Source organism: Thermothelomyces heterothallicus (assembly GCF_042370625.1).
Source record: "Thermothelomyces heterothallicus CBS 202.75 unplaced genomic scaffold P884_scaffold_4, whole genome shotgun sequence".
In the NCBI taxonomy this organism is placed as follows: domain Eukaryota; kingdom Fungi; phylum Ascomycota; class Sordariomycetes; order Sordariales; family Chaetomiaceae; genus Thermothelomyces; species Thermothelomyces heterothallicus.
Window position 1 is genome coordinate 1,036,731 of NW_027192565.1, and position 24,251 is coordinate 1,060,981.

Sequence of the window (24,251 nt, forward strand, 5' to 3'; positions counted from 1 at the left end):
CCTTCCTGATGGGTCGCTCTTGTGGTACAGATTACACAGCAGCAAGCAGTATTATGCCAAAAAGTGGAGTGCGCAGTGCCCGTATCGAGCCTTCCTGCACTTGTTCGCGGGGGCCGTGGTGACGCTTGATAAGGCAAGTTCTTGACCGCATACCGAAGATCTACCGCCGGCCCGCCGCTGCCGACCCTTGCGGCAACCCATTCGAGGCAACTCCGCATCCGACTCCGCCCACAAAGTCCGCCGCTCCGAGCCGCACTTGTCGATTTTCGGCGCCCGCATGACCGGCTTTGAATTTTACTTGTCTGCAACCATCACGTCGCATCGTATCATTGTGCAAAGCAATTGATAAAACGACGGGGGGAAAGCGTGCAGTTGCATCTCGTTACCCGAGGTTCTGGCGCCCGCGGCCCGGCTCTCGTAGACAACGCCTTCTCCGACACAAAGGCCGCAGCACCTATGTGACGGTGCCGACGGGCACTTGTTGCTTTTGCCTTGTCTGCATCTACACAGTGAACTGGACGGTGAGCTCACTTCGGAATGAATCACTTGTAATATCGCCAAGGTCTGTTACGTAGTAATTATTAGCCCCCGGCTTCCGGTAGCGGAATTAAAGGATAACAAGAAGAAGCAGGTACTATTTCGCACTCGAGGTGGTATTAATAGTCGCATGTGACCGTATCATGTGACCACCACATATACCCCTAGCCCTCGTTTACTCCCGCTCTTACGCTTCCTTTGCCATTGAAGACGGTCAGGCTACGCACGACGGTGAAGGCGCCAGAGCTGTGGCGTGGCGACCGGGGTGATGGTTAGATTTAATAGATACGCTGACCTAGATCCTGATAAAGAGAATTGGTAATAGGAACTATCGAGTCGGTCGACGTTGGAATTCCGAGACGCTTTGCTCGTGTATTCGTCTGTTGACACTGTATGAGAGGATACATACTGTACATTCAGGTTCCCGGGTGCTCCAGGCGGCATATGCTAATTAGCTTTTTTATATCAGACAGGTCCATGGCCAAACTGCGCTTCGTCTCCGCTTGAGTTCCAAGCTCTAGTCGCTCTCTGAATCACTGTTTTCCTTGATGTGTTGCCGAGGTCGCCGTCAATCACGTCATCGCCCTGACTTGAAATCGGAAGAACTTCGGGCTGCCCCTCGAGAGAGCTAGCAACAACCGATAATTAATACATAGTAAAACCTTGGTCCGATAACATGCTCCTAGTACTCGATAAAGACATTATCTTTTTGATACCTTCGGATTCGAACAGTCTATTCCAACAAGAAGACTTTTTGCTCCCTCTAATCCTTGTCTTTCTTCCTTCCCCCCTTCTCTTCATCTCTTATTTCACTCTTTCTAATTCACTCGCTCTGTGTCTAAGCATAAAGAGGCACCTTTAACTTGTTTGCTACAGCTCGATGGCTGCAAATGACTACAGCTCAAATAGGCTGCAATAATACAACACCACAGCGGTATTCGCGCCGTGGGCGGCACTCCTGGACCTGCTGGTACGGGTCTGCAGAAGTGGTGACATGATGCGTTGATTCTTCCAAGTGCCTCCGGCACTTGGGCATGCTGTCTAAATACATGTCGACCCCTGGCTCGTCATCCCTGTTGGTGGGCCAGTCAGATCTGACCTTCCGTCAAATCCTGTAACATTGCTTGTCAAACTTTCTTAGATGAAAGTCGAGCGACAGTCTAAGGCACTAAATAGCGGTGTTCTCGTTGCAGTGTCCCAATTTGGAAACGACGCCATACGAGATCAAGAATCCTAGAATTCAAATGCCAAAAAAAAGAAAAAAAAAGACAAGAAAAAAAAGACACCCAGAAAACGCCGGGTCAATGCAAATCCTAGAACAGACCCCATCCGAATGCGCGAATCAACTCTGTATGTACATAACTAATTATAGCTCTCCCCTTCACCACCGCTGCTACTACTTACACCACAATCCCCCTCTGCGCCCACCCATTCCTCCCCTTCCAGGCCCACAAGACCAGAGCGCAGGCGACCCACACGCTGGCGGCCATGGCCCAGAACGCGGGCGCGTAGCACTCCCGGCCGTAACAGAGGTTGTCGTCGTCGTCTCCGTCCCCGGGACGAGCATCACCACCACCCCCGCCAGCTCTACCGGGCGAGGCCTGCCTCTGCGCGCCGGCCTGGTATACGGCGGAATAGACGACCCCCCAGAGGGTCGCGCCGAGGGCGGGGAACATGGCGACGATGCCCCAGTTGGTGGCGAAGTTCTCGACGCCCCAGATGACGGTGATGATGATCGGGGTGAGGCTGAAGACGGCGCCGTAGCCGGCGCCGACGAGGCCCGACACGATCCAGAAGCGGCCGCCGTGGTTCTGGACGAGGCCCGCGGCGAGGCCGGCGAGACCGAGCGAGAGGAGGGCGGCGGAGAAGAGGAGGAAGGTGACGCGCGAGACGGAGAGGCGGCGCCGGCGGTCGCCGCCGCCGCCGCTGCTGCTGGTGGTGGTGATCTGGACGTGCCCGGCACTGGGGCTGGGCGCAAGCAGGTCGGTTAGGGTTCCGGTAAGCAGGCGCATGGCGGTACTGGTCACGCCGACGATGGAGACGTGCGTGGCGGCCGAGGTGGGCGCGCCGCCGCCGCCGTAGCGCGGGGCCGGGTTTGGCGGGTAGAGGGTCTTGATGACGGTGCCCATGTTGTTGATGAAGGCCTCGCCTGGGCCGATCATGAAGAAGAAGCCGAGGGCGAAGCACCACATGGTGTGGTCCGTCAGGAAGCGGCGGGTCTCGGCGTTGAGAACCCACTGCTTCCTTAGCCGGGCCTCCTCCTCTTCGGGGTCCTTGACGTCTTCCAGCTCGTCGAAGGGGTCCGCCCTCTCCGCCACCGCTCCGTACCCATTGCCGCGAATCTCTGCCGCCCTCCCCGGGGTGAGCATGGCGCTCCCGTCGAGGATCCCGCTGCGCTCGAGTTCCTCCACCGCCTCCTCGATCAGGTCCTCCTCGTCCACGATCTGGAGCCCAAACGCGCCCACCACGCCGACCGCGACGAGCAGCACGGCCAGAAAGAAAAAGAAGCGCGGCACGTCGACCTCGCTCTCGGCGCCGCTCGGGAGCTGCCGGTTGGCAAACAGCCGGCTCCCCACCTGGCTCAACCACATGCCGCTCAGGCCGAACGCGGCGATGGGCAGGGCCACCGCCAGGCCCCTGTGCTTGCCCCTGCCAAAGTTCTTGGCGCACGTCGCGACGGCGCTCAGGTACATGGCACACGTGCCTACGCCGATGGCGACGAAGGCGAGCACCATCAGCGCGTACCAATGATGCGCCGCGCTGCCGTCGTTGTCGTCGTCGCCGCTGCCGTCACCACCTCCACCTCCACCAACACCACCACCATGGCCCGCCACGACCCTCTCGGCGCGCACGTAGGCGGCCGCGGCGCCGGCGTAGCCGCCCCCGAAGGCGAGGGCGGCCAGCAGGGAGAGCGGGGCGGGGCCGGCGCGGTCGCACAGGTACCCCAGCAGGGAGACGGGGGCGTACATGGCGACGGAGGCGGCGGAGGCGAGGCCGTTGACCTCGAACTGGGAGTAGCGCAGGCGCTGCTGGAGGACGGAACCGTAGAGGGAGAAGATGGTGACGGAGCCGGCGCAGAGGGCCGACAGGAGCGCCGACACGAGCGAGACGCTCCGGCGCAGGCGGGCCTGCCGCCTCCGGCGCGACGACGCAGAGCGCAGCGAAGAGGAGGACGAGGCGGTGGTGGTGGACTCCGGGCTCGAGACCGCCGACAACATGCTCGGCGACGGAGAGCAGAGGAGCGGGGAGGCCTCGTCGTCGCCTGGCGTGGCCGGCCGGGGTGGGAGGGAGGCCATTCTTTTTTTTTTTTTTTTTTCCTCTCTTTCTGGCAGTCGGACGGTCAGATTGCGAGATGATGGCAATAAATTGAAAAATATCGGATGTAGTCCCGCACGTTATTATCCGTACTACTGTAGGGAGACGGGTGAGTCGGACAACGGTGGAGTCGGGATGGATTTCGGTCGGCGGGAGGGCGGGCGTCAAAGGCTCGAGGAATCGGATCGGCCGATAGAGGCCATCAAGAGTATTGTTTTCTTCCCGTCGGCATGGATCGCATCTTCACGAGGACGTGCGCGTGAAATGATGTTTTGGTGGTCGATCGATCGACGTAGCGACGTGAGCCAGCTCGATTGGGTCTCATGAACACCGGATTCTGGGGTTCTCCAGAGAGCGGAACAGTACTGGAAGGTCCTGCGTGGATGAATTGGCGGGAGGGATGACCTCAGCTGGTAGGTGCTCGGCGCTGCCAAGCCACTATCTTGCACGGATTACGGAGAGTTACCGATAAGATACCTAACCATAACTTCACTCTTGACCAAATCACCAGCGTCCTATTCCCATATATGCTTGGGTATGCGTGGATGTGTATACAGAGTATCTGTGTGTGTTTATATAGTGCGACTCGGTAGACCAAAGCATTCGTCCTAGACATGCATCCTTTCTACTCTCTGGTTCAGGTTGTTATATGTTCTCGAGCAAGAGGTGCTCAGCGGAGACCTCGTCAACTTGAGCGTGAACCCGTTCTCTTAAATATAGATGCCACTCCACCTCAAATATGTCAAGACTCTATAAGAAGGCATTCTTTGGACTATTATACAACCAACCCTTCGGCGGGTTGGGCACATATGCCCAAGCGCTCTATGGTCTATGTGAAGCATTCTCGCCGAGAGACAAAACAGAACCAGACCCCGCCCCTAGAAACACAAAAGAAAAATAGGATCAGGTTGTTTCCCCTCCCAGAAATCCACACCAGATACCCGTTTCCTCGAGGTGCCTATGTCTGTCTCGTGCCGCGTTGTTGTTGTGCTGCCATGAGCAAGCAAGGGGGAGCATGTACAGTGCACGTACAACGTGTACTGTACGCATCTTTCAGTCCCACTTTTTTGCTTGCCGTTCCCCCATCACCTCTAAACACCCCCTTTTCACATCCCCGTCTCCAAACCTCGTCCTCAACACCAAACATCACGTCGTGATATCGTTTATTTGCCAATTTCGATCCCCCCAACCGCGCCTAGTACTCGCTTCACATCACTATCAAGGCATGAATGGTTAGTTTGTGAACGGTAAAGACGTAAACAAGGGAATTGCTGGGGGAGGGACAGGCAAGCTTTGATTCCGGGAAGTACGCACCCGTAGATGGCGAACTGGCCGGCAGTGAGGGTGCCGACCATGAAGAGACGAGCACCGATACCGGCATAGGAGCCGCGGAAGCCGAGCTCCTTGGCGATCTTGATCAGGCGGCTGGTGGTGCTCTCACCCGGGGCACCCTTGGTCTTGTTGATCTTGCTGAGCATGGTGTCGGCGGGCTGGGAGACGATGGCGGCAGCGAAACCAGCAATCAAACCGCTACCAAGGTTGGCAACAGTCTGCATGCTGTTGGACATGTCCTTCTTGGGGAAGACGCGGAAGACAGCCTCGGCGACCTTCTCGTAGACGACGAACTTGGCCATGGTGTAGGGGATCCTGTTTGACTTGCGTCAGCAATTCTGCGCAGACAGAGGGGCGCTTGCGTCCCCGAGTGGTCATCTACTTACTGCTTGAACAGGATGGGACCGAAGCCGGCGTAGAAGGCGCCGACACCCTCCTGCTTGAGCATCTTGCCGAAGCCGCTGACGAGGCCGCTGGCATAGGTGGGCTCGGAGACGAGGCGGATACGGGTGGCCTCGAGCGGGCAGAGGGCGATGTCGGCGAAGAACTCGGCAGCGGCGGACGAGGCGAGGTAGACGCCGGTCCGGTACTTGGAAGCGGTGTCGTAGCCGAGGTAGTTGATCCACTGCTGCTTGAAGAACTCGTAGCCGCCGAACTTGAAGGCGCCCTGGAGGAAGTAGCCGGCGAAGGTCGGGCCGGCGCCGGTGAGCAGGGCAGCAGCGCCCTCGTTCTGGACGACCTTCTTGAAGCCGCCAATCATGCCATTGTTGTAGGTGGCAGGGTCGAGCTGGATACGGGTCTTGACGCTGCAGGGGAGACTCTCGCGTTAGCGGCCACGGTCGCGGTGCGTGAGCAACAATCCGCGCGGCACGTGTCGCAACGTGGTGCGCGGCCGGTTTCCGAGAATTAGGCAACGTACACATCAACGGGCGTCAGAGCGCCGTGGGTGACGGAACAGCAGATAGCGCCGGCAAGGGCGAATCTGGAGTAGAGCTGGACGCCGCTGAGGGGGGCAGCGGGAGTATCGGCCTTGGCAGCCATTGTATCTGACTTTAGAATTAAAGAAAATTAAGGACTGAGTGGAGTTGTGTCGACGCTCGGAAGGATCACGAGGGTCGGACGGAGAGACAATTGGGCTTGGGGAGCGGAATTGGGTGGTGGTTTGGCAGTGAGCCTTTTTAGAAAAAGAGAGTTTAGGTATGGAGGTGGCTTAAAGTCCGGGAGAAGCGACCTGGAAAAAAAAAAAATATTGACCGGTAAATCCCGGATACACGGCGGCGCGAATGCACGGGCCACACAGCCAGCAATCCCATCGCGTCTTGGCTCGCTTGGCGAGGAGAGCCAACCGCAATCCTTCCGTTTATCAATTCCGCAAGCGAGAAATACCTCCGTCCTCGGTTCACAAACTACAGAGCACAAATTGGAATAAACACCGCGACATTGCAGCCAGGCGCAAAAAAAAAAAAAAAAAAAAACCTTAGTCGTGAAGTCTCGCATTCTCTCAAATGTACCTTCCTTTTTTTTTCCTAATTGGCTCTCGAGGCTATTTGTCTGCCGCTCTCTCCGGTTGGTGATATCCTATGTCTCCTCTGAAGGGCTTGGCACCTGTCAGGGCGGTCCCTAGATGCATGTGCCTTGCCGACTCGGCATGGTGCATTTGCTCGTCATTCCTTGGGTGGGAGGGTTTCACAGATCTCGGGCATGGCGACATTTCCGCAGATCAGGGACTTGTGGATGTAATCCGTACACATGTACGGACTACATACTCCGTACATACCTTATGTAATCCGCACTTCCGGCAGTGCATACCCCGCGATACGTCAGGTACCTCCAGATAAAGGTAGGTTAGATCTGTACTACTCATCTGTATCGCAGTGCGAAGCTCATGTATTCCATATGAGCCTTATTTATAACTTCACATCAACTTCAGTTTTTCGCCAATGCGCTCGGGTTGATGATGCCGTCATTTACGGCCAAGGGAGTTTGAGTTTTACACTGTTAACTTGCAGAGGCGTCTACAAGCAGAGACATCTCCGCCTGTCCGAATTACCCAGAAAAAAACATGGGCCGCCCAGAGCTTGGCCACCAAGGTTCCAAAAGAGTGAGTGGCGAAGCTTTGGCCGTGACATGTTTTTCATCCGCGTGCCTTTTCACGGAGCTCGTCTGCTAGCCTCAGCAAATAGAACTCTCGTGCTTCGGCTGGCAACTTCTTGAAGCTGTTCGCGATGCGGGCAATGTCCTGCCTCCCCTTTTCGTAAGCGGCGAGATCGCGATTGCCGTACACGTCCCGGCCGGCGGCGTAATGGACACTATCGAGGTCCTTGAAGAAAACGTTCACTGCGATGCTCTCTTTCGACGTCGGCGTCGCAGAGTGAAGCCAAAGGGGAGGCAAGAACAGTACCTCTCCTGGAGATAGCACTGCTTCTTGGGGATGAGTGTGAGCGAGCTCGGGTGAGCCCGGCGACGAGAAAACATCCACGCTGGAGCTGGATGCTCCGGGCGCGAAGGACAAATGCTCGACGTCCGACGGAGGGAAGAGGAGAAGTCGCTTCGAACCGCCAATCTGGCAGTAGACATTCGCCATGACCTGCACCATCGGTGTTAATATATTGAAGGAGAGAAGGTTGCGATCGATTGCGAAGAACCGCATCACGTACGTCGTAATGTAGCCACATATTCACCGGCCCAGACAGCCTCAACACGGAACTGAACAAGCTCTCCTCGACGAGTGAGAGCTCGGGGGGCAACAGAAAATCAGCAGCCAACGCCGGGAAGTCGTCCGCCAACATCGCCGGCCTCTCGGACGGCTTCTCGTGCGACAGCGCCCTTAGGTACACCCTCTCGCCCTGTTTCACCTTTCGGACAAAATCGCCGAACTCGGTCGTGACGTAGCGAAAGTTCTTGGTCGTGAAATCCATGGCCTGCGTCGCGGCTTCGTGGATGACAACCTATTGCCTTGTCAGCTCGGGCACCAACAACCAGGTAACGGCGAGTTCCCACCTTGCGATCTGACCCGACCCTGTCGACGAGGTACTCCAGAGTCCATGTGGATACGCAGCGGCCCAGGTCCAACCCTTCTAGTACTGCCGGCCGCCCTTCGCGCACGATCTTGAGGAAATCATCCGCTGAGTTCAGCTTCAACCTGGGGATGGCCGTGATTTGAGCGGGTTCGCCGCTATGCTGGTTCTTGGTGGGGACTGGCAGACTGCGTTGGATCGGAGCTATGTCGATACTCTTTTCGTAAACCCATTGAGGCAACGACGGAGAGACTCTCGCTTCCGCAGTCCCCAACAACCCTGGAATGCGGATGGTATATACCCCCTTATTCCAGAAGGTACCCATGGAGAAGCACGTGGCTCCGCCTCCGACCACCACGACGCTGCCGTCTGGCAGAAACACGGCCGAGTGCCCCACAAAAAGAGGTCGTGGTGCTGATCCTTGCGCGCCCGAGGACTCGATTGTCAGTTGACGAGTTACAGTGAGCTCATCTTTGGATACGGAGCACAAGAGCACCTCATCGCGACGAGTCAGCAGATGGTCCCGAGCTACGCCGCCCAGCAGAACAAGCACATCGCCGTGCTGAAGACCGGTTGCGCCGAATCGTGCCGAGAGGTGCCTTGCAGCGTCTGTTCCCAAATTTCCGGTGATGCTCATAGGACGGAATTTGATAGTTGGTTTCTGTGCTTCTGTTAGCTCGCGTACGTACATAGATAGACCAGGGCAGCGGCGAGTAAGACGTGCATTGATAGCTGAGACGTCCGCTTCCCAGTACATGATCTGGTCCGAGATGAGGGCATCCTCGAGACCGCCGGCATACACGCCATTGAAGACACATCCAGAACTCTCGCCGCTGCAAGAAAGCACCGCTCCATACACCGCAGCCGGCTTCTCGCCGACTATATCGCAGTCCACCCACCCGGCCTCGGGATGGTAGACAAGACAGCCGCCGAACGCCATCTTCTCGCCCCTGCCACCAACAAGCAAGGCCAAACCCGAGCGACCTAGGGCTGTGACCGAGTGCCTGTACAGGGGTGTGGGAAGATCATGTGTCTGTTTCCATGTCTTTGTCTCCTTGTCGAAGAGCCAGCAGTCCTTCAGCGGATCGCAAGGTCGACCTCTCCCACCTGCCAACAGCACCTCGTTCCCGCCAAGGTCCGTCAATGAATGACACATCCTTGCCGTTGGACCTCCCCCTCCGAACGTGAGCGGCTCTTTGCCATCCAAGCCCCCCTGCCGGAAGACGTCGCATGATTGAAGCCGGCTCTTGGAGCCAAGTCCCAAGACATTGAGTACCGAGAACTCTGTTTGCTCATCAGATCCGCCCGGAGACAGCCACATCGCTGCCGCAAACCGTCGCTGGCCCTTGACCCCCGGGTACTCGTTGAAGCGCATTTCTGTCGGCTCGGCGGGAACCTCCGCACTGACGGGCAGCGACGGGGCTGGTATCGCGGCCGCGTCGCTCCCCACCTTTGCATGGACGAGGCAATAGTGGCTCGCAAAGAGGGCAAACTCCTCCCACTCGTCAAACTCCTCGATCTCGTCCAGCTGAAGGCGTTCGGACCGGGATAGGAAGGTCTCGTCGGCCCACACTTGCCATAGTGTCCGAACGTTGACCGAGTCCCAGCCGCGGGAAGAGAAGCGCTCGTACTGATCGGCGACAGTTGGGTAGCTGCTGACCGACTTCAGCTGCGTGTTGAGCTTGTCGAAGTGCGTGAGCATGGTTGAGGCGAAGGGATGCTGGCTGCCGTCCGGGAGAATCTGCTCCAAGAGTACGAACTCGGCTGAAGACGGTCAGCGCTGCATCGCCGACGCGCTCGCCACGGAGGACGAGGACGACTCACCATTTCCGACGGTTGAAGCCCACCGGATCACCTCGTCGGCCCCCTCCCTCTCCATATAGGTGATGGACACCTCGGCGACAAAGATGAAGTCACATTCCGAGAGATCCCCTATCGCGGCTTCCAGCCCTTTCTGCAGGGTCCCCAGGTCTCTTAGGTCGCACCCGATCTGGACATACTGCTCGCTCTCAAAGGCTATCGGTGCGATTACGGCGGAAGCCTCCTTCACCCCGGTAAATGCCCTCAGCAGCTCCGGCGTACCCAGCACAGTCCGTCTCTTCCTCTCGATCAGGTCCGGGAAATCGACGTCCACAAACTTGACGCCGGCACAGTCCTCGGGGTACCGAGTAAGGCATTGCCACGGGAGGACGTCACTGGTAGTAATGCCGATTCCTCAGGCGGTAGGGGCTCTCGTCAGCACAATAACACCAATCAAACAGACGAGAAGAGGGATATGACGAATGTGGCGGGAAAAAAAGAAGGAATCGGCAGAATCACCGACCTGCCACAACCCAGATTGACGACAACGCCCTTCCTCCTCCTCTTCCTCTTCTCCCTCTCCTCCTCCTCCTCCTCATCATCATCATCATGCTCCCCTCCTTCCTCAGGCCGCCCCTGCTGCTGATGCTGCTGCTGCCGCGGCCGCCGGAGGGTCCGCAAAAAGTCGCGGACTAAGACGTCGACTGCCCGCAAGCGTAGCCAGTAACCGCGGTTGATGAGCGGGGCGCGGCGCTGGAACTTGGGCACGAAGTAGCGGAAGAAGGGCGGCTCGTCGGCATGGTAGAGCTTCTCGACGCTGCGCTTGGAGACGATGCTGCTGCTGTTTGTCTGCGGGCGTTTAGAGGAGACCCGCGGGAAGGGTTTGTTGGCATCTTGTGAGCGAGTGGTGGATCAAAAGAAAAGGAGTATCCAGGGGAAGGCAAGTCGACAGGTAAAAAAAATGTTAAGAAGGTAGGTAGGTAGGGAGGGAGGTAGGTAGGTAAAGTAGGTGAGCGGGTGGGTAGGCAGGAACCGGGATGCTCAAGGAGAGGGGCTGACTATAAAGAAACGGCCAGTGGAGGAGCACTGCCAAGGAGCGACGAGAGAGAAAGAAGCCAAAAAAAAAAAAAAAAAAAAAAAAAAAAAAAAAAAAAAAAAAAAGGGGGGGGGGGGTTATGCGCACCGCCATGACTTGGTCGTCTTGAGCCTTGGCTTGAGCAGACTTGACTTGGCCGGCGCCGGCCGCCGCGCCGTCGTCTTGCTGTGTTCCCTTAGGTTTCCTGGCCATTCTGCTGTGGCCACCCAAGACCCTCGGTGCTGCTGTGGCGTCGTCACAAATCGTGCAAATCAATGCGGCTCTCTATCTCTCGAAAGGTAAAGGATCTTCAAAATGCTAGTTAAACTGCAGAGCTTTATAAGTTAGGTGAAAGCGGCAAGTCATAAGATATCCACATTTTACATGCGCTCTCCTCTGAGAGCCACCGTGAATGAACGAATCGCACAGTGTGGGATCCACACAGCATCATTCTGGACAGAGAGCATGCCCTCATCTAATAGCGATTCCAGAACGCCAACTTGGCACCACTAGGTGACACACATGTCTCTTTTAAATGATGGTCACACTGTTATCTACACGCTGCTCCTTTTTTAGGGCTCAGAACACAGCTTCAACACTGCGGTTCAGTCGGAGAAGCCTTGGTCCCAAGAGACTCTCAGGGTTAGGGCTGTATGTACGGATTACTCCGTACTTGGTACAATCGCTTGCAAGCCTGGCCGCTCAGCAACAAGCCCCTTACGAACTAACAAACGCCAATTGTGCCGCAGAGGATGAGGACTGGGTAAATGATCTTTAAATGAAAAGACTTTTGGCTGAATCTCATGTTCTGACAAGAGAACCCTTCTGAATGCATGTCTTTTCTCTCTCTTCTGTCCCATGTCGAAGCCATCCCATCTCTCGGTGAAGTTGAGAGTAATCGATGCGCCCCTTTTTCATTTCTCCAAGTTGTTTTTGATGGTATTCAGTCGGGCTTCTTCAAGCCTTTCCTTAATTTGCTCGTCATCTTCCGCATCATCATCCCAGACACATTCGTCGCTGTCTTCTTCCTTCATGTTTTCGTCACCGCCAGCCTGGCATTTGACTGTACAACTGGTCTCCCTATTGTTGCTCTTGGCCCAGTATCTACGGAGCGCTACAAATCCAAGAGATCAGCAGTTCACGGTTCTCCCGCCCGGCCAGAAAGAAGCATAGTTCGTAGCATGCCCACCTTGTGCTTCTTCGTATGAATCGCAGAAACTCGAACCGAAGTTTGTCGACGGCGGCTCGACAAGAAATTCCGACATGCCCTCCCTTCCGTCCCTGGGACCAGAAGTGTTGGCTGCTGTAGCGGTTTTCGTTACCTGCTTGAAGAGAGCCGCCTGCGACCGGCGTCTCGGCAGCGGACAAGGGCTGCGGTTGCTGCATCGCTGGAAGTTTTTGATGGGCTTTTTCTGCCGGCTGACTGAGTACGAAATTTGCCCATCAAACAACTTCGGCTTTTCAGCCTTCTTGAGTGTTTGGGACTCCATGTGTGGTTGCTCTGTGAACGCGGAGCTAATAGCGGTTGTTGTCGCGTTCGGTTGAACAGGGGGGCCACGTATCTAGAGGCAGCAGTTGGTGATCGCAAAAAGTTGAGTTATGATTATTGCTTTACTGAAACAACAGAGAAAAAATGGGGAGAAGAAAGTGTGCCGGGAAGGTATGGGCTTGCTGTTAGGAAGGTAAGCAGGGAGGGATTTATGGGATGAGAGATACTCGTGAAGCCAACAGGGTACACCACCAGCATGGGAGTCCCCCCGTCACCAACATGATAGATACTATGGAATATTTAAGACTCAGATATCGTTCTCAGTCTCGCTGTTCAAAGGCATCCTTTGCACTGATGTCCCGGTGTCTGAGCTTGATGCCCCCTAGCCCCTATCTGTGTTATCGAGCAAAGAAACTTAGAGAAGCCATTTGTTTCTGCTCTACCAATACTTTCATTCATGCTCAGTGAAGATGGTAGTGCTCTCTATCCTCCATGGCTTTCCCAGGGTGTTGGTGCATAGATTCTCTCGCCTCATGAGACTCGATGAGGTAGGCCAGTCTGGTCCAAGAAGGCACCGACACAATCATCCAAGACCATACCCTGTTTTTAAAGCGGGATGTCTCCCTAGTAGGTACCGAATGTTCTACGAGAAACCATGACTGTCGGGTCTGATCTACGTTGGGAACTCAAAAGGTCTTTCGAAGAAAACAATGCCCCACGCAATTGCCTCAGACATTGGTCAGGGCTGACTTTAGCGTCTGGCCCCGATCACTCGTCTCGTATGATAACTAAGTAGTATACCTCCGCTGGACGGATCTCTCTATCGAGGCCCTTGCTGCTTTTTTCTTCATGGTCTCTCTCCTTCTCCTTGTTTGACAGTCTCTCGCGTCGCCGACAAACCGCCAAGTAACCATGGTAGTTGCTTGTGTTGAAGGTGTTTGTCAAGGATGCTATGTAGCGGGAGACCAACGTGGAAATCCTAGAATGACATCAACCGTCAATAGCGTCGTCCAGTTGCCGTTGTCTACACGACGAACGAGACGAATAATAGCATAACGTTCTGATGCTGGTGAGCAGGTCCCAATCGATGACCAATGAAGAGGCTCGGGAAAGTGTTAGCATTGACTAACATTAAGCGAGTGGCGCCCTGCGTTGCGGCGGGGAGCGGGAGCGGGAGCGGGAGGTCAATAGACGTCCAAGCTCCACGCTTCCCACCCCCAGATCTGCAGAGCCGCAACACCAACTTCAACTTCTGTCACGATTGCTTGCAGCTCTATTCGCTCTCCAGTTTCGCATCCCTTCTACGCACGCGACTGGCCGTGATTCCGATGGGACAGGAGACCCTTGCCGGCCCTCCGCCGCCACGGCAACGCTAGCGATAGTTAAACGATGTGATCGCGACTTTGCGGCCCCACAACCGGCAAGCCCACTGACCTACCCTGACTTTCGTACCTTCCCGCGATCGTCCCAAAAAAGAAAAATAAATCCACTTTTACCGCGCAGCGGACGGATGCGATCCCAGCAGCGAACGCGCGACTGCTGAGACTGGGACGCACGCCTGAGCTACTACTGTCCAACTGGTCTATTGGGTAAAGACCTTTTTGACACTTTGTGTTCTTTGGTCCTCTCGGGACCTGTCGCGGCTGGCGACAGATAGAAGGAAGCTGTCCGTCTTGGACCTTCCGCGGCCGGGCGTTGCTATTGTTCGCCATTGGGTTGAAGTCTTCCCATTGTGCGCAAAAGCAGTTGCGCCGTCGCCGCTCTTGCCCTCCCTGCCCATTCTGGAGATGTCACAGTCACAGCTTCCATCCCATCTCACCCGCCGCCTTCGTTGCTTCCTCCTGCCCCGCGTTGCGCCTCCCTCCCCACCCCGCCGCGACCTGTTTTCTCTCGGAGTGCTCAGAAGGCAACCTCGATCCTCTTCTCTTCCTCCACTACACTTTCCAGAGCGAGGCCATCGTGTTCTCTTGTCCTTACCAAGTAAGGAAGCAAGGACTGACAATGCCTTCACAAGCTCCGACACCGCGCGCCACACGCAATAGCCGTGGACTGCGCGGAAGTCCTAGTCCCAAACAGGTTTCGTCGGCTGCCGACTCGCGCCTGGGCGATTCTGCGCGAGTTGCTCGCCATCGCCGCAGCAGCCGAACACCAGTCGATACCGATCTGTAAGCAATATTCCCAGGTGGTTCGTTCGAGAGTCATGATGCTTCTCAAGCATCCACCAGTCCTGGACTTTGGCCATCTTCAGACACCTCAGAAACAAGATCATGTGGCTGACAATCTTGATACTGTTAGTTCGTCTGCCCTCGGCACCGCCGTAGACACTCCTACCCCTCGTGCGCGGTTCGCCCAAAGCCCCTCCCGCATCCGTGCTACCGCCCTAAAGGCGATTTCAGAGGACCAGCAACAACCTGCGACTCCAACACCAACCATTCGTCCTACGTCCTCCCGGCCGCCGATCTTCCCTCCGCCCGTTTCCCTCCCACCAGCGACCCCCTACGTCCCAACTCCGCTACCGCGGTCATCCTCTCCCCTCGAACACCCGCGAGTCACAGCTATCAGAGGCACGCCGACGAGAAGTCCAAGAAGAACCGCTCCTCCAAAAACACCGGCCCGGTACACCCGGTACGTTACAAGGTTCATCGACCTAACACCACCTGTCTCGCCCGCCGCAACACCCCAAAGTCCCGGCAGTGAAACTGCCCTTTTCAAGCAGCGTCGAGAGCAAGAAGGCGAGGACAAGTTTGCAAGGGAGCTGTGGATCGCCATCCGGAACGAACACTACATGAAAGGTTGCTGGTGTGGCCCGCCCAACATTTACAACTCGAAAGAAGAGGCAGAGGCTGCGACGGGTCACCTGCGCTTCTACCTCGCCGGGTCTGAAAATAAGAAGTTACGTGTTCTCCAGAAGAAAGACGACCATCGTTGGCACTGCGTCTGCGGCAACAACGAGTATCACGCGGCCTACAAGGACCTCTTAAACTCCAACGGAAAACGCCCGGCTGAAGACACCGAGGTCGACTTGCTCACCCAGAATCAAGAGCCGCGAGGAGTAGAGGGCAGCCAGAGCGTGGAACGGGTTGTGGCTGCACCTACCGACCTGGTTACAGGAGCGGTGCAATCACGCACGTTAGGGGCTGCCCAAGTGAAGAGTCCTGCGCCCGCCCAATTCATGTGGGCCCAGACTTACGGCATCTTGAGCCGTGCAATCGCGATCATGGGCAGCCCCCTTGTTGCTCTCCTTGACACGCTCCGTGGGCAATTCCTGGGCGATGCCTATGAGACGCTTGACACGCGCCGGATAAATCCTGCCAATGATGCCATTGTCGTCAAGAGGCTGAAGCGTCAGACCCCTCTGTCTGGTACCGAACAGCCTTCTTCTGACATCGAGGGTGATGGGTTTGACGACCTTGTTTGGGCCGATGACCCTACCCAGCACATCGGACTCGACAAGCTCGAAATCATTTGCGCAGCCTTTGACACGCAGTACAAAATCATCAAAGACGACAAAGTCGTCCGCGGTTCGTCAATCGACGGGATACGAAAGCAAGCCTCAGACCCTCGAATATACGAGACCAGTTTCAGTATTTTCCAGTACCAAGAGTACCTGTACGGGCCACTGCGCCCTGAAGCTTCCGACGCGGAGAGAGCTGAGCGGTGGGACGTGGCTGTGGAGGGCTACGAGCAAGGGCTGCTACTATTCGGGCGTCTCGTGGCACAGATCTACGGTCCCAGCCTGCTTGCGGATCTCCGGCAGAAGTACTCCAGGCTGCCGCGGCGCTTACCGGTAGGAAATAACGAGTTCAGAAAGGACTGCATGAAGCTGGGCAGGTTCTTGGGCTTCATGCGCTCGCTTGACTGCATACACAACACCGCCTTTGACCAGGCCCTGAGCCAGATGATTGTGGATGCTAATGCCATCCACAAGCAAGAGATGCCACCCAGCTACGTCAAGGCGAAGCAAGATCCGACTGAAACTATGCCCGGATGCTTCCCGAAGGAATCGGCCATAGTGGAGATCCCCGCTGACGAAGTCGACATTGAACCTTTATATGACTACAGGTTTCCGGATCCAGAGCCATCTGACGGGGAGCCGGAGGTTCCGGGGCCTGGCGTTTACAAAATGGTGCAGCACCCTAAGGGTATCCTGAAGCCGTCAAAGGCGAGGGACCCCTCTCCGCCCTCGCCGCAGTACGTCGCGACTCCAAAGAGGAACAGAAAACTTTCGTTCATCAGCCCGGTTTCGAAGTTCATCCCGCCTTCCCATATCCCTACGAAGGTGATGACGCCACTTGAAGAGGAACAGTTTCTGAGCGCCAAGTTGAAGGCAGAAGTAGTCCGCGATGAGCATTCGACCCGCGCGTTCGAAGCCCTGAAAACGGTCTCTCGGCAGCCGGACGGACCGCTCCGGCTCGAAGACAAGTGGAGCCTGGAGGCACTTGAGAGGGACGATCAAGAGATGGGACTGACTTACCATGCTCGGCACTACGGCAGCTTTCTCGATGGCCTCCGCGAAGAGCTTGAGAAGCGGGTCGAGCGAGACAGTGAAAAAAGGGCAAAAACGTTGGCTAGACCCCCGCCACGACGACACATGGTCCAGATCCCGCTCCCCCCGCTACCTTCTACCCCCGAAAGGCGTCGTCGGGCAGCCCATCTTCTCGAACATGACAGCAGCAGTCCGGCAGTCTCCACTCCAGGGACCAACCCTCTGTCACGCCTTGGGCCGGCAGAGCAACCCCCCAAGCCATCGGAGAAGAATCGTGGTCCCCGCAGTCTCGAGGAGTTCTTTGCAGAGGAGGAAGATGATTTGGCAATCTCTACTCTGAAACTTGAGCAACTCCAGATCGACCGTCAGATTGGAGAGGAATTACAGACAAGCGTGCAGCGAGAGATTGAGGAAAAGCGAAAACGCAAGGAGGAAGAGGAGCGCCGAGAGAGAGAACGCCTCCTCGAAGAAGAGCGTCGGCGAAAAGAGGAAGAACGTCGCCGGGAGCAAGCAGCTCGGCAACGAAGGGAGGCCGACGAATTCGCTGCTCTCACCGGTCTAAGGCGGCCGGCCCGCCCTCTCATCACCGCTCTGTCGGACGACTGGAACGCAAGAGTCACCAATGCTGCGAGGGCCAATCCTACTGCCGAGTTGGTCAAGACCCTCGAGGGCCAACCGCTAACCAGGCGGGATTTCGAGGAGAAGCTTCTTCCGCCGACCGCGTGGCTGAACGACAATGTCATCATTGGCTCGATCCTTCACATCGCAGACTACGTCAATAGAGCAAAGGGCGCGACGGACCAGGAACCCAAATGTGCCGCCTTTACCTCGTACTTTTGGCCTCGCGTGCTCTCCCATGGCCCGGGTGGTTGCGGTCGCCTCTTGCGGAGAGCCGGCGTTCGCAAGGCCAACCTTCTTGACATCGACACGGTCCTCATTCCCATCTGCGCACAGGCCCATTGGACTCTGGCCGTGATCCGACCTGGGAAGCGCACCGTTGCGCACATCGACTCGATGCGCGGGGGTGGCGGGGACGAGAAGGTCAAAGCCAAGCTCCTCGAGCTGGTGCGCTTCATCCTCGAAGAAAAGTTTGTCGAGTCGGAGTGGCGCGCTGTCGATTACGAAGCCCCCCTCCAAACCAACGGCTGGGACTGTGGTGTTTTCACGATTACCAACGCTCTCTGCATGGCAATAGGCCTGAACCCAAAGGTTTCCTACACGGAGCGAGAGCTGACGCTGCAGCGTCGACGGCTCGCCGCTGTCTTGCTCAACGAGGGATTCAAGGGCGAGTTCAGCCTCGATGGGTTGTGAGTGAGGGACGAAACATTGTCCTCTGCGCTAGCAGGAATATCCGCGCCTCGAGGAGCTGAACACATGACAAGAGAAGAGGATATAACGCTGCCTTTCTCCCCGAGGCGTGTACTACATGTACAATATGTATTGTATTAGGTTCACATCCTATTTTTTACTCCTTCTCGGTACGACATGGAGGACGGCGTTCGGGTCATCAAGGCAGGGTGTAGTTGCATGTTGGCGCAGCATTGCGCTCGGTATAGTATGTTCAGACTGGGATTGGCGTTCTCAAAAAAAAAAACGAAAAGAAAGGAAAGGAAAATGGAACTACGGCAAGGACGTGACGCAGGCGACAGGGTCGATATCGACTGCTTTGATTTGGGGGATTTTTTTTTCTCTTGGTGACTTCTTGGAAGGGAGCTTTTTGGGCGCTTCTGTTACTGTCTGGCTCGTCGACGTGAGCAAATGGGGTGGGAGGATATACCCAGAGAGCTTCGAAATGTGATCTGATGAGGTGGGACAACGGAGGGAAAGGAGGGAAAGGAGCGCAAGGAGCGGGGCGTGAGCGAGCAATGATCTATCTGGTCATGTGTGGTTTTGGTTTATTTCCGGTCCTGTGACGTGCGGAGATAGAGGAATTGATCCTTGTCCCACCGCGCAGGCGTTCACTTCGTTGACGGCCGGCTGAGGCTTGTGATACACGCCATCCCCCCATTCTGAACAATCCCTTTGACTCGAGGATGGAATGGATGCCTAGATTTTTGCTGACGTAGGCCTCCTATCTCAACCACTTTCTGACGCGATTCTGGACCATTCTATCGGTAAATCGCAAGCGACCAGCTGCATCACCGTGCCTCACGGCAACATTGGGAACGAAGGAGAATAGTACGGGGGGGGCTGGATGCCGGGCCCCTGGACTGTGTGGCTCATCACAGGTCTGCGGTGTACATAGATTAGGTACTTGCAGTAGGGCATCTGGTGTCCGGAGCTAACAAATAGCCGTTCACCCTTTCTCTTGTTCCTATTTTCTACCCAAGCTACTGTAGTGTCACTACGCAGTTCTTTGGTATCTCAATCTCATCATGCCGGGGGGGGGGGGGGGGAGGGGCTTCCGTCATGATGATCGATGGAATAATGCAGGGAACGATCTCGGGAACGGAGTAAGGACCGATCGACAGCCGGGCTCTCCGACTGGGGAAGGTGGTAGTGCGTGTGAGGTTGCTGTGTGTCAAAGTCGGTGCGTGCGAGGTAAGGTGTGTGCATTGAGCTGGGTGCCTGATGTATATATGAGATATGTAGGTATGTACGCAGTGCCTAGTTACACAACAACTGCGTAAGGTTATGAATAAGGTGGGAGAACCAACAAGGAGGGCATTCCCCCCCCCCCCCCCCCCCAAAAAAAAAAAAAAAACCAAACCCTCTCTCCCTCCTCGGGATGCCCTAGAGTGTGTGCTGTGCTGTACAGAGTATATACCAGACCTACACTACCTCAAGTACTTAGATAGGACTGCACCCCTTATGGTGCCCGAAGCAAGTCTAGGTCTTTTGGAAGTGGTATCTGGCTGTGACATGTCATGATTGGAGAAGGGTGTGACAGACGGTCCAGGTTCGTGTGTGTTTGTTGTCTCCCGGGGCTGGAGCTCGAACAACAATACAACAGGTTTCGCCAAATCGGCGGGCGGGCGACAGGAGTTGTTATGGCCCAGCGGCGAGCATGTTGTTCGACGTTCCTGGATCGAGGGGGGAAACAAGGACTGATTCGAACCCGGGTCCCTGTCTGCCTGTAGTCGGTCAATGGATGCTGACCTTAATTATTCGGCCTGCCACTGACTCGAGTTATTGAGTCATCGAATTACCGAAATCGGGCTGGAGGAGGAGGAGGAGGAGGAGGAGGAGGAGAGGAAAGGGTTTTTTTTTTGGGGGGGGGGGGGAATCGACTCCTGCCGCCGAAGAGAATAGGTAATATCTCCCTTCTCTTGTTTACGGTGCGGTGTTCTGCCTGTCACTGGGACGACAAGGCAGCCATACTTCTGGTAACTCTCACTCTCCTGTTACATCGCGCCGAGCTAGACTCTCTGGAGAAGCTTCTCCCTTGTGTAATCCTGACTAAGTATGTAGTGTACTGCAGTATGTACACTAACCATCGGCGCCTGCCGAGGCACCTTCGTCGCATTCTCCTCCCTTCCCCACACTTCCACTGATGGAGTGTAGTTTGCGAGTTAGATAGACGACCAAGAACTCGGCTCGGAGAACGACAACCGGGAAACACGACATGCCCCCGTTGCTGTCCCCATCCGTGAGCCGCCATCTAAGGCGTAACAAAGCAGCTGACGATGGTACGTGCTTGCGTGGTCCTCATCGGCGGCCCCTTCAATCCAACCCAACCAAACATCCGGGGGGACATGCGCTCGGATACGCTGCACTACACACTTCCATCCACTAGTGTAGTAGTAAGACCAAGTTAACGAGTGGACGGCAAAACTCCGGGTGGTGGTGATTATTGTATGGCTGTCCTTGGTTGCTCCCAAGTCCTTGGTTTACAGCGTCGCAACCGACCAAGCAAGTGAATCCCTTCTGGCATGATTTTCGAACCAAGACGGACAAGAGGAAATACGATGGCCGTTGGATGGTGAAGAGGGTGGGGGGGGGGGGGGGGGATCTCACGCCTTCCCCATCGCTGCCAGAATTAACGACGGCGCGCCGGACTCCCCGAGGCTGTTCTCCGTCCCCGCTTGGGCCCAAGTCAAGAGCAGGGAGAATTCGGGGCCACGCATTCTGGATGCAGTAACTACCTGGGACATATAGTTATTCTGCACTTCCAGTGTGTAGAAAAAGAAACGGTGCTCAACTTACCAGCATGAGTCTGCCATCTGTTACGGAGTACGGACGTACATGCACACTGACTGTGTCCATGCACAGTACCGTCCTCACCCCAACTTGACCCCCACACATCCCTTCTCTGCTCCCATCCCTCCCGTCTCAGATAGACGAGCCTGGCCGCGTCCCCTTTTCCCGTTGGTCGCGGTGGAGTCGTTCCCACTTACGGATCACCCCCCAGTGTTGCATTTTCCCGATATTTTTGCGCCCTCGTGGGTTGGATCAGAGAACCAGCAGATCCGGCTGGGCAGCGCGGCCTGCTCCTGGACCGGCGAACAGGAGCCCGGCAAACGCAACCTTGACTTACAACAAGGTATGGTGTAATCCAGACTGCGTGTCCAGTACACAGTACGGATGCTGAGTGTACCACGTCATGTATGTATGTACATACATACTGTACATTCGTCGTGCGGATTATTCCCTACACTTGGGCTAGTATAGAGCAATGGGGGCCAAAACAGGCCAATGCGGTTGCCTGCCTTGCTTCTTCTGCTTGTCTGCTCCTCGTATAGGTATGTTTATAATTGACGGCGATAAGAACGGGGTCGGTCCTGCTCGATTCATAGTTGAGTACGGAGGAGGGCCGGACCCTCACGACCTTTCCTCCTAGGTACGAGTGTTTGGAGGCGAATGCCCACAGCCCTGTGGAGAGAGAGATTGATCTGAATGGTGATCTGGGAGTCCAGACCGCCGTTCTCTTTTGTTGTCGGTGAAGCGTTCGCATCGAGCCTGCGCGGCGCGTTCAGTTTGGGAAGCAAAGGAGCAACGGAGGGGAGCTGACAGCCAAACCACAGCAGCAACCCTGGATCGCCCGGCTACTCTTCTGGACGCTGGCGAGGAAATGGCTGCACAGCTGGACCGCAAAGAGTGGATGTTTGGTTCGCTCGACCCACCGAGCGAGGCTCCTGGAGCGACGCTCCGTTGACAACGCAAGCCCACTGGATCCACGAGGGAGAAGGGCCCGAGATGCTTGGCCAGCAACACTATTAGTTCCTCCGTAGTGCACACGTGCAGTCCACTATAGGATACGACACGTGTACACACCAAATCCAAAAAAGAAGTAAAACAAACCAAAAGAGAAGAAAAATTTGTTCTGGAACGACGGAGACGAAGGGTGGGGAGCCGAAGGGGATCTCCGTGAAGATCGGCTTGAGCCGAAAGGCCAGGTGCATCCCGTCCACGGCCAGGGACGGCATCCGAGGCTTCTATGTTCTCTGGCTCGGAGCTGCGCTCTCCTTGCAGTTCTGTCAACGTTCATCACCGCCCATCAGGCGCCAGGGCACAAGGCAACCCGCACCAGATCCTCTTAGCTGACCCAACTTCCCACCACGCGAGGGTGGTGTGTTGTTAGACTAACTACGTAGTACTTGTAGGGCCGACCGCTTGTTTTTGCCCCGGTGCGAAGTGGATAAAGCCCGTCAGCCATCTCGCCGCCAACGGCTGGGGGGTTTTCACAATCGGAACCTCGTATTGGTGGACAGGAGGGTGTTCGACCTTGGCAGTGGAGTTTTGACAGATCATCTCGACGGAAAAAGGTTTCGCGAGTGAGCTAATGAGCGAGAGTAAAAACTGATAAGAGCAAAAGAGAGAGTGCCACGTACGGATAGGGCTCGTTGAGACTGCGAACACTCCCTCAAGGAATCTGTGGTGTATTGCCCGGAGGTAGCATGTGCTGTGATCACTTACGGATGCAACCTCTCCAAAAAAAAAAAAAAAATTTGCGTGCGGCGAAAACAAGAACGAAATACTAGCAATTGAAGAAAAGAGAGAAGAACGAAGAAGATTGTTTGGACTGTGTCACGACCAGGTTTGGAAAGATGCGGTAATGCCGCCGCTTGCTCTCAGTTGCTTCAAGAGGCAAGGGGCAGGCGCCTTCGTGGCTCTTGCCCAGTCAATCCCCTCCGAGCGCGGCGTCTCCGTCGCCTACCTAACGGAAGCTTCCAGGCGCGCCGCATCCCTGAGCATACGGATTACAGAGATTTAGTTGCACCGATTTGCTGCAGCGGCTCGCCCGGCTGCCGCCCTGCAGCAGGACGGCACAGCATGCAACCACAAAACCCAACAGGCGTCCGTTCTCCCCTCCCATGCATGCGTTGCCTTTTTCCTTGGCTCACGCAAACACCCGAGATGAGGAAGGCTTCTAGAAACCTTCTGTCGCAGCTGCTAAAGCTTCTTCCGTCTTGCCGGATCCGGATGGTGACATCCGGCTTTGCGTCAAGAGGGAACCATCGATTTTTGTCGTCGTGATCGAGACGACGAGCTTGACGGCTTCTTTCAAGTGTACAAAGTGACTAACGTGTGGTGAAGTGTATGTATGGTACGGAGAATTACGCAGCATTGGCGACCCTGCCCCTAGTGTACAGTACAGTACAGTACAGTACAGTCGTGCCGCACCATGGCAGCCGTTTCGCCACACGGGCCGCGGCTCTGCGGGCAAATCCGGTCGGCTGAGTAGTCTGGATGGTTGACTTGTAATGGATACGAAATCGTGTACGCCCCAAAGGGTCTGCGATGGAACCATCCCTGGCCGACTCAGTCGGATGACATACCATCGGTTGTGGTGCTGGTAGTGGTGGTGTTAATGGCGCCGGTTTATGGTGGTCATCATTAGCTCTGTACAGCTGCCCTGTCAGGCTCGCGGCGTGCAGCCAGCCGACGTGGTTGCATTTAACCTGTCATCCCGTACAAAAGCATTACTAGGGGCTCCGCATGCAGCACACACGCCTGACGAAAAAGAGAGAGAGAGAGAGTGTGTGTGTGTGTGTGTGTGCACAGTAGCCGTTCGGCACGGACGAGTCGCTTACCGGAACAGCCGGGCCTGTCAGCCCCCGTTAGGTGCGCGGCGTCCAGGTGCGTGGCGAAGGGAAGCAACAAACGCGACGAGCGAGCGAGAACTGTTAGGCAACGGAGTGCGGCTATGGTCCAACGCTGTCGCGCGGTCTGGCCCCATCGCACCATAGTGTATGTGTTCCGTACTATGCCTAAAACATAACCTTATTATCTCTCTTGTCTTTTTGTTTGACGCGCGGA

General features: G+C 55.9%; 5 protein-coding genes across 5 annotated transcripts; 1 reads left to right on the top strand and 4 right to left on the bottom strand.

The window, feature by feature from the left end:
• Positions 1-1,497: 1,497 nt before the first annotated feature.
• P884DRAFT_256293 (major facilitator superfamily domain-containing protein) lies at positions 1,498-3,408 on the bottom strand. Its single transcript, XM_069441056.1, has one exon. The coding sequence runs from the start codon at positions 3,270-3,272 to the stop codon at positions 1,938-1,940; it is 1,335 nt and encodes a 444-aa protein (XP_069300152.1). The 5' UTR covers positions 3,273-3,408; the 3' UTR covers positions 1,498-1,937.
• A 1,476-nt stretch (positions 3,409-4,884) lies between these two features.
• Positions 4,885-6,389, bottom strand: P884DRAFT_96655 (mitochondrial carrier domain-containing protein). Its single transcript, XM_069446202.1, has 4 exons — positions 6,104-6,389; positions 5,571-5,990; positions 5,167-5,499; positions 4,885-5,067 (listed from the first exon to the last, which is right to left on the bottom strand). The coding sequence occupies exons 1-4, from the start codon at positions 6,223-6,225 to the stop codon at positions 5,016-5,018; spliced, it is 927 nt and encodes a 308-aa protein (XP_069300153.1). The 5' UTR covers positions 6,226-6,389; the 3' UTR covers positions 4,885-5,015.
• Positions 6,390-7,318: 929 nt separating this feature from the next.
• On the bottom strand, positions 7,319-11,289 carry P884DRAFT_193960 (uncharacterized protein; the record flags this gene model as incomplete). The annotated part of the gene is made up of 7 exons (XM_069437791.1): positions 7,319-7,771; positions 7,842-8,132; positions 8,185-8,862; positions 8,941-9,965; positions 10,026-10,396; positions 10,525-10,850; positions 11,185-11,289. The coding sequence occupies 7 exons, from the start codon at positions 11,287-11,289 to the stop codon at positions 7,319-7,321; spliced, it is 3,249 nt and encodes a 1,082-aa protein (XP_069300154.1).
• Positions 11,290-11,990: 701 nt separating this feature from the next.
• On the bottom strand, positions 11,991-12,566 carry P884DRAFT_193864 (uncharacterized protein; the record flags this gene model as incomplete). The annotated part of the gene is made up of 2 exons (XM_069437784.1): positions 11,991-12,190; positions 12,266-12,566. The coding sequence occupies 2 exons, from the start codon at positions 12,564-12,566 to the stop codon at positions 11,991-11,993; spliced, it is 501 nt and encodes a 166-aa protein (XP_069300155.1).
• A 2,000-nt stretch (positions 12,567-14,566) lies between these two features.
• Positions 14,567-18,362, top strand: P884DRAFT_275556 (uncharacterized protein; the record flags this gene model as incomplete). Its single annotated transcript, XM_069442859.1, has 2 exons — positions 14,567-14,730; positions 14,861-18,362. 2 exons carry the CDS (start codon positions 14,567-14,569, stop codon positions 18,360-18,362), a joined length of 3,666 nt encoding a protein of 1,221 aa, XP_069300156.1.
• Positions 18,363-24,251: the final 5,889 nt, after the last annotated feature.

Bases quoted from the DNA above. Each gene is read 5' to 3' on its own strand.
- P884DRAFT_256293 (XM_069441056.1), bottom strand. From the start codon at position 3,272: ATGGTGCTCGCCTTCGTCGCCATCGGCGTAGGCACGTGTGCCATGTAC.
- P884DRAFT_96655 (XM_069446202.1), bottom strand. From the start codon at position 6,225: ATGGCTGCCAAGGCCGATACTCCCGCTGCCCCCCTCAGCGGCGTCCAG. The intron at 5,991-6,103 runs GTACGTTGCCTA...TCTCCCCTGCAG, and splicing joins GCTCTGACGCCCGTTGATGT to CGTCAAGACCCGTATCCAGC. The intron at 5,500-5,570 runs GTAAGTAGATGA...CAAGTCAAACAG, and splicing joins GGTCCCATCCTGTTCAAGCA to GATCCCCTACACCATGGCCA.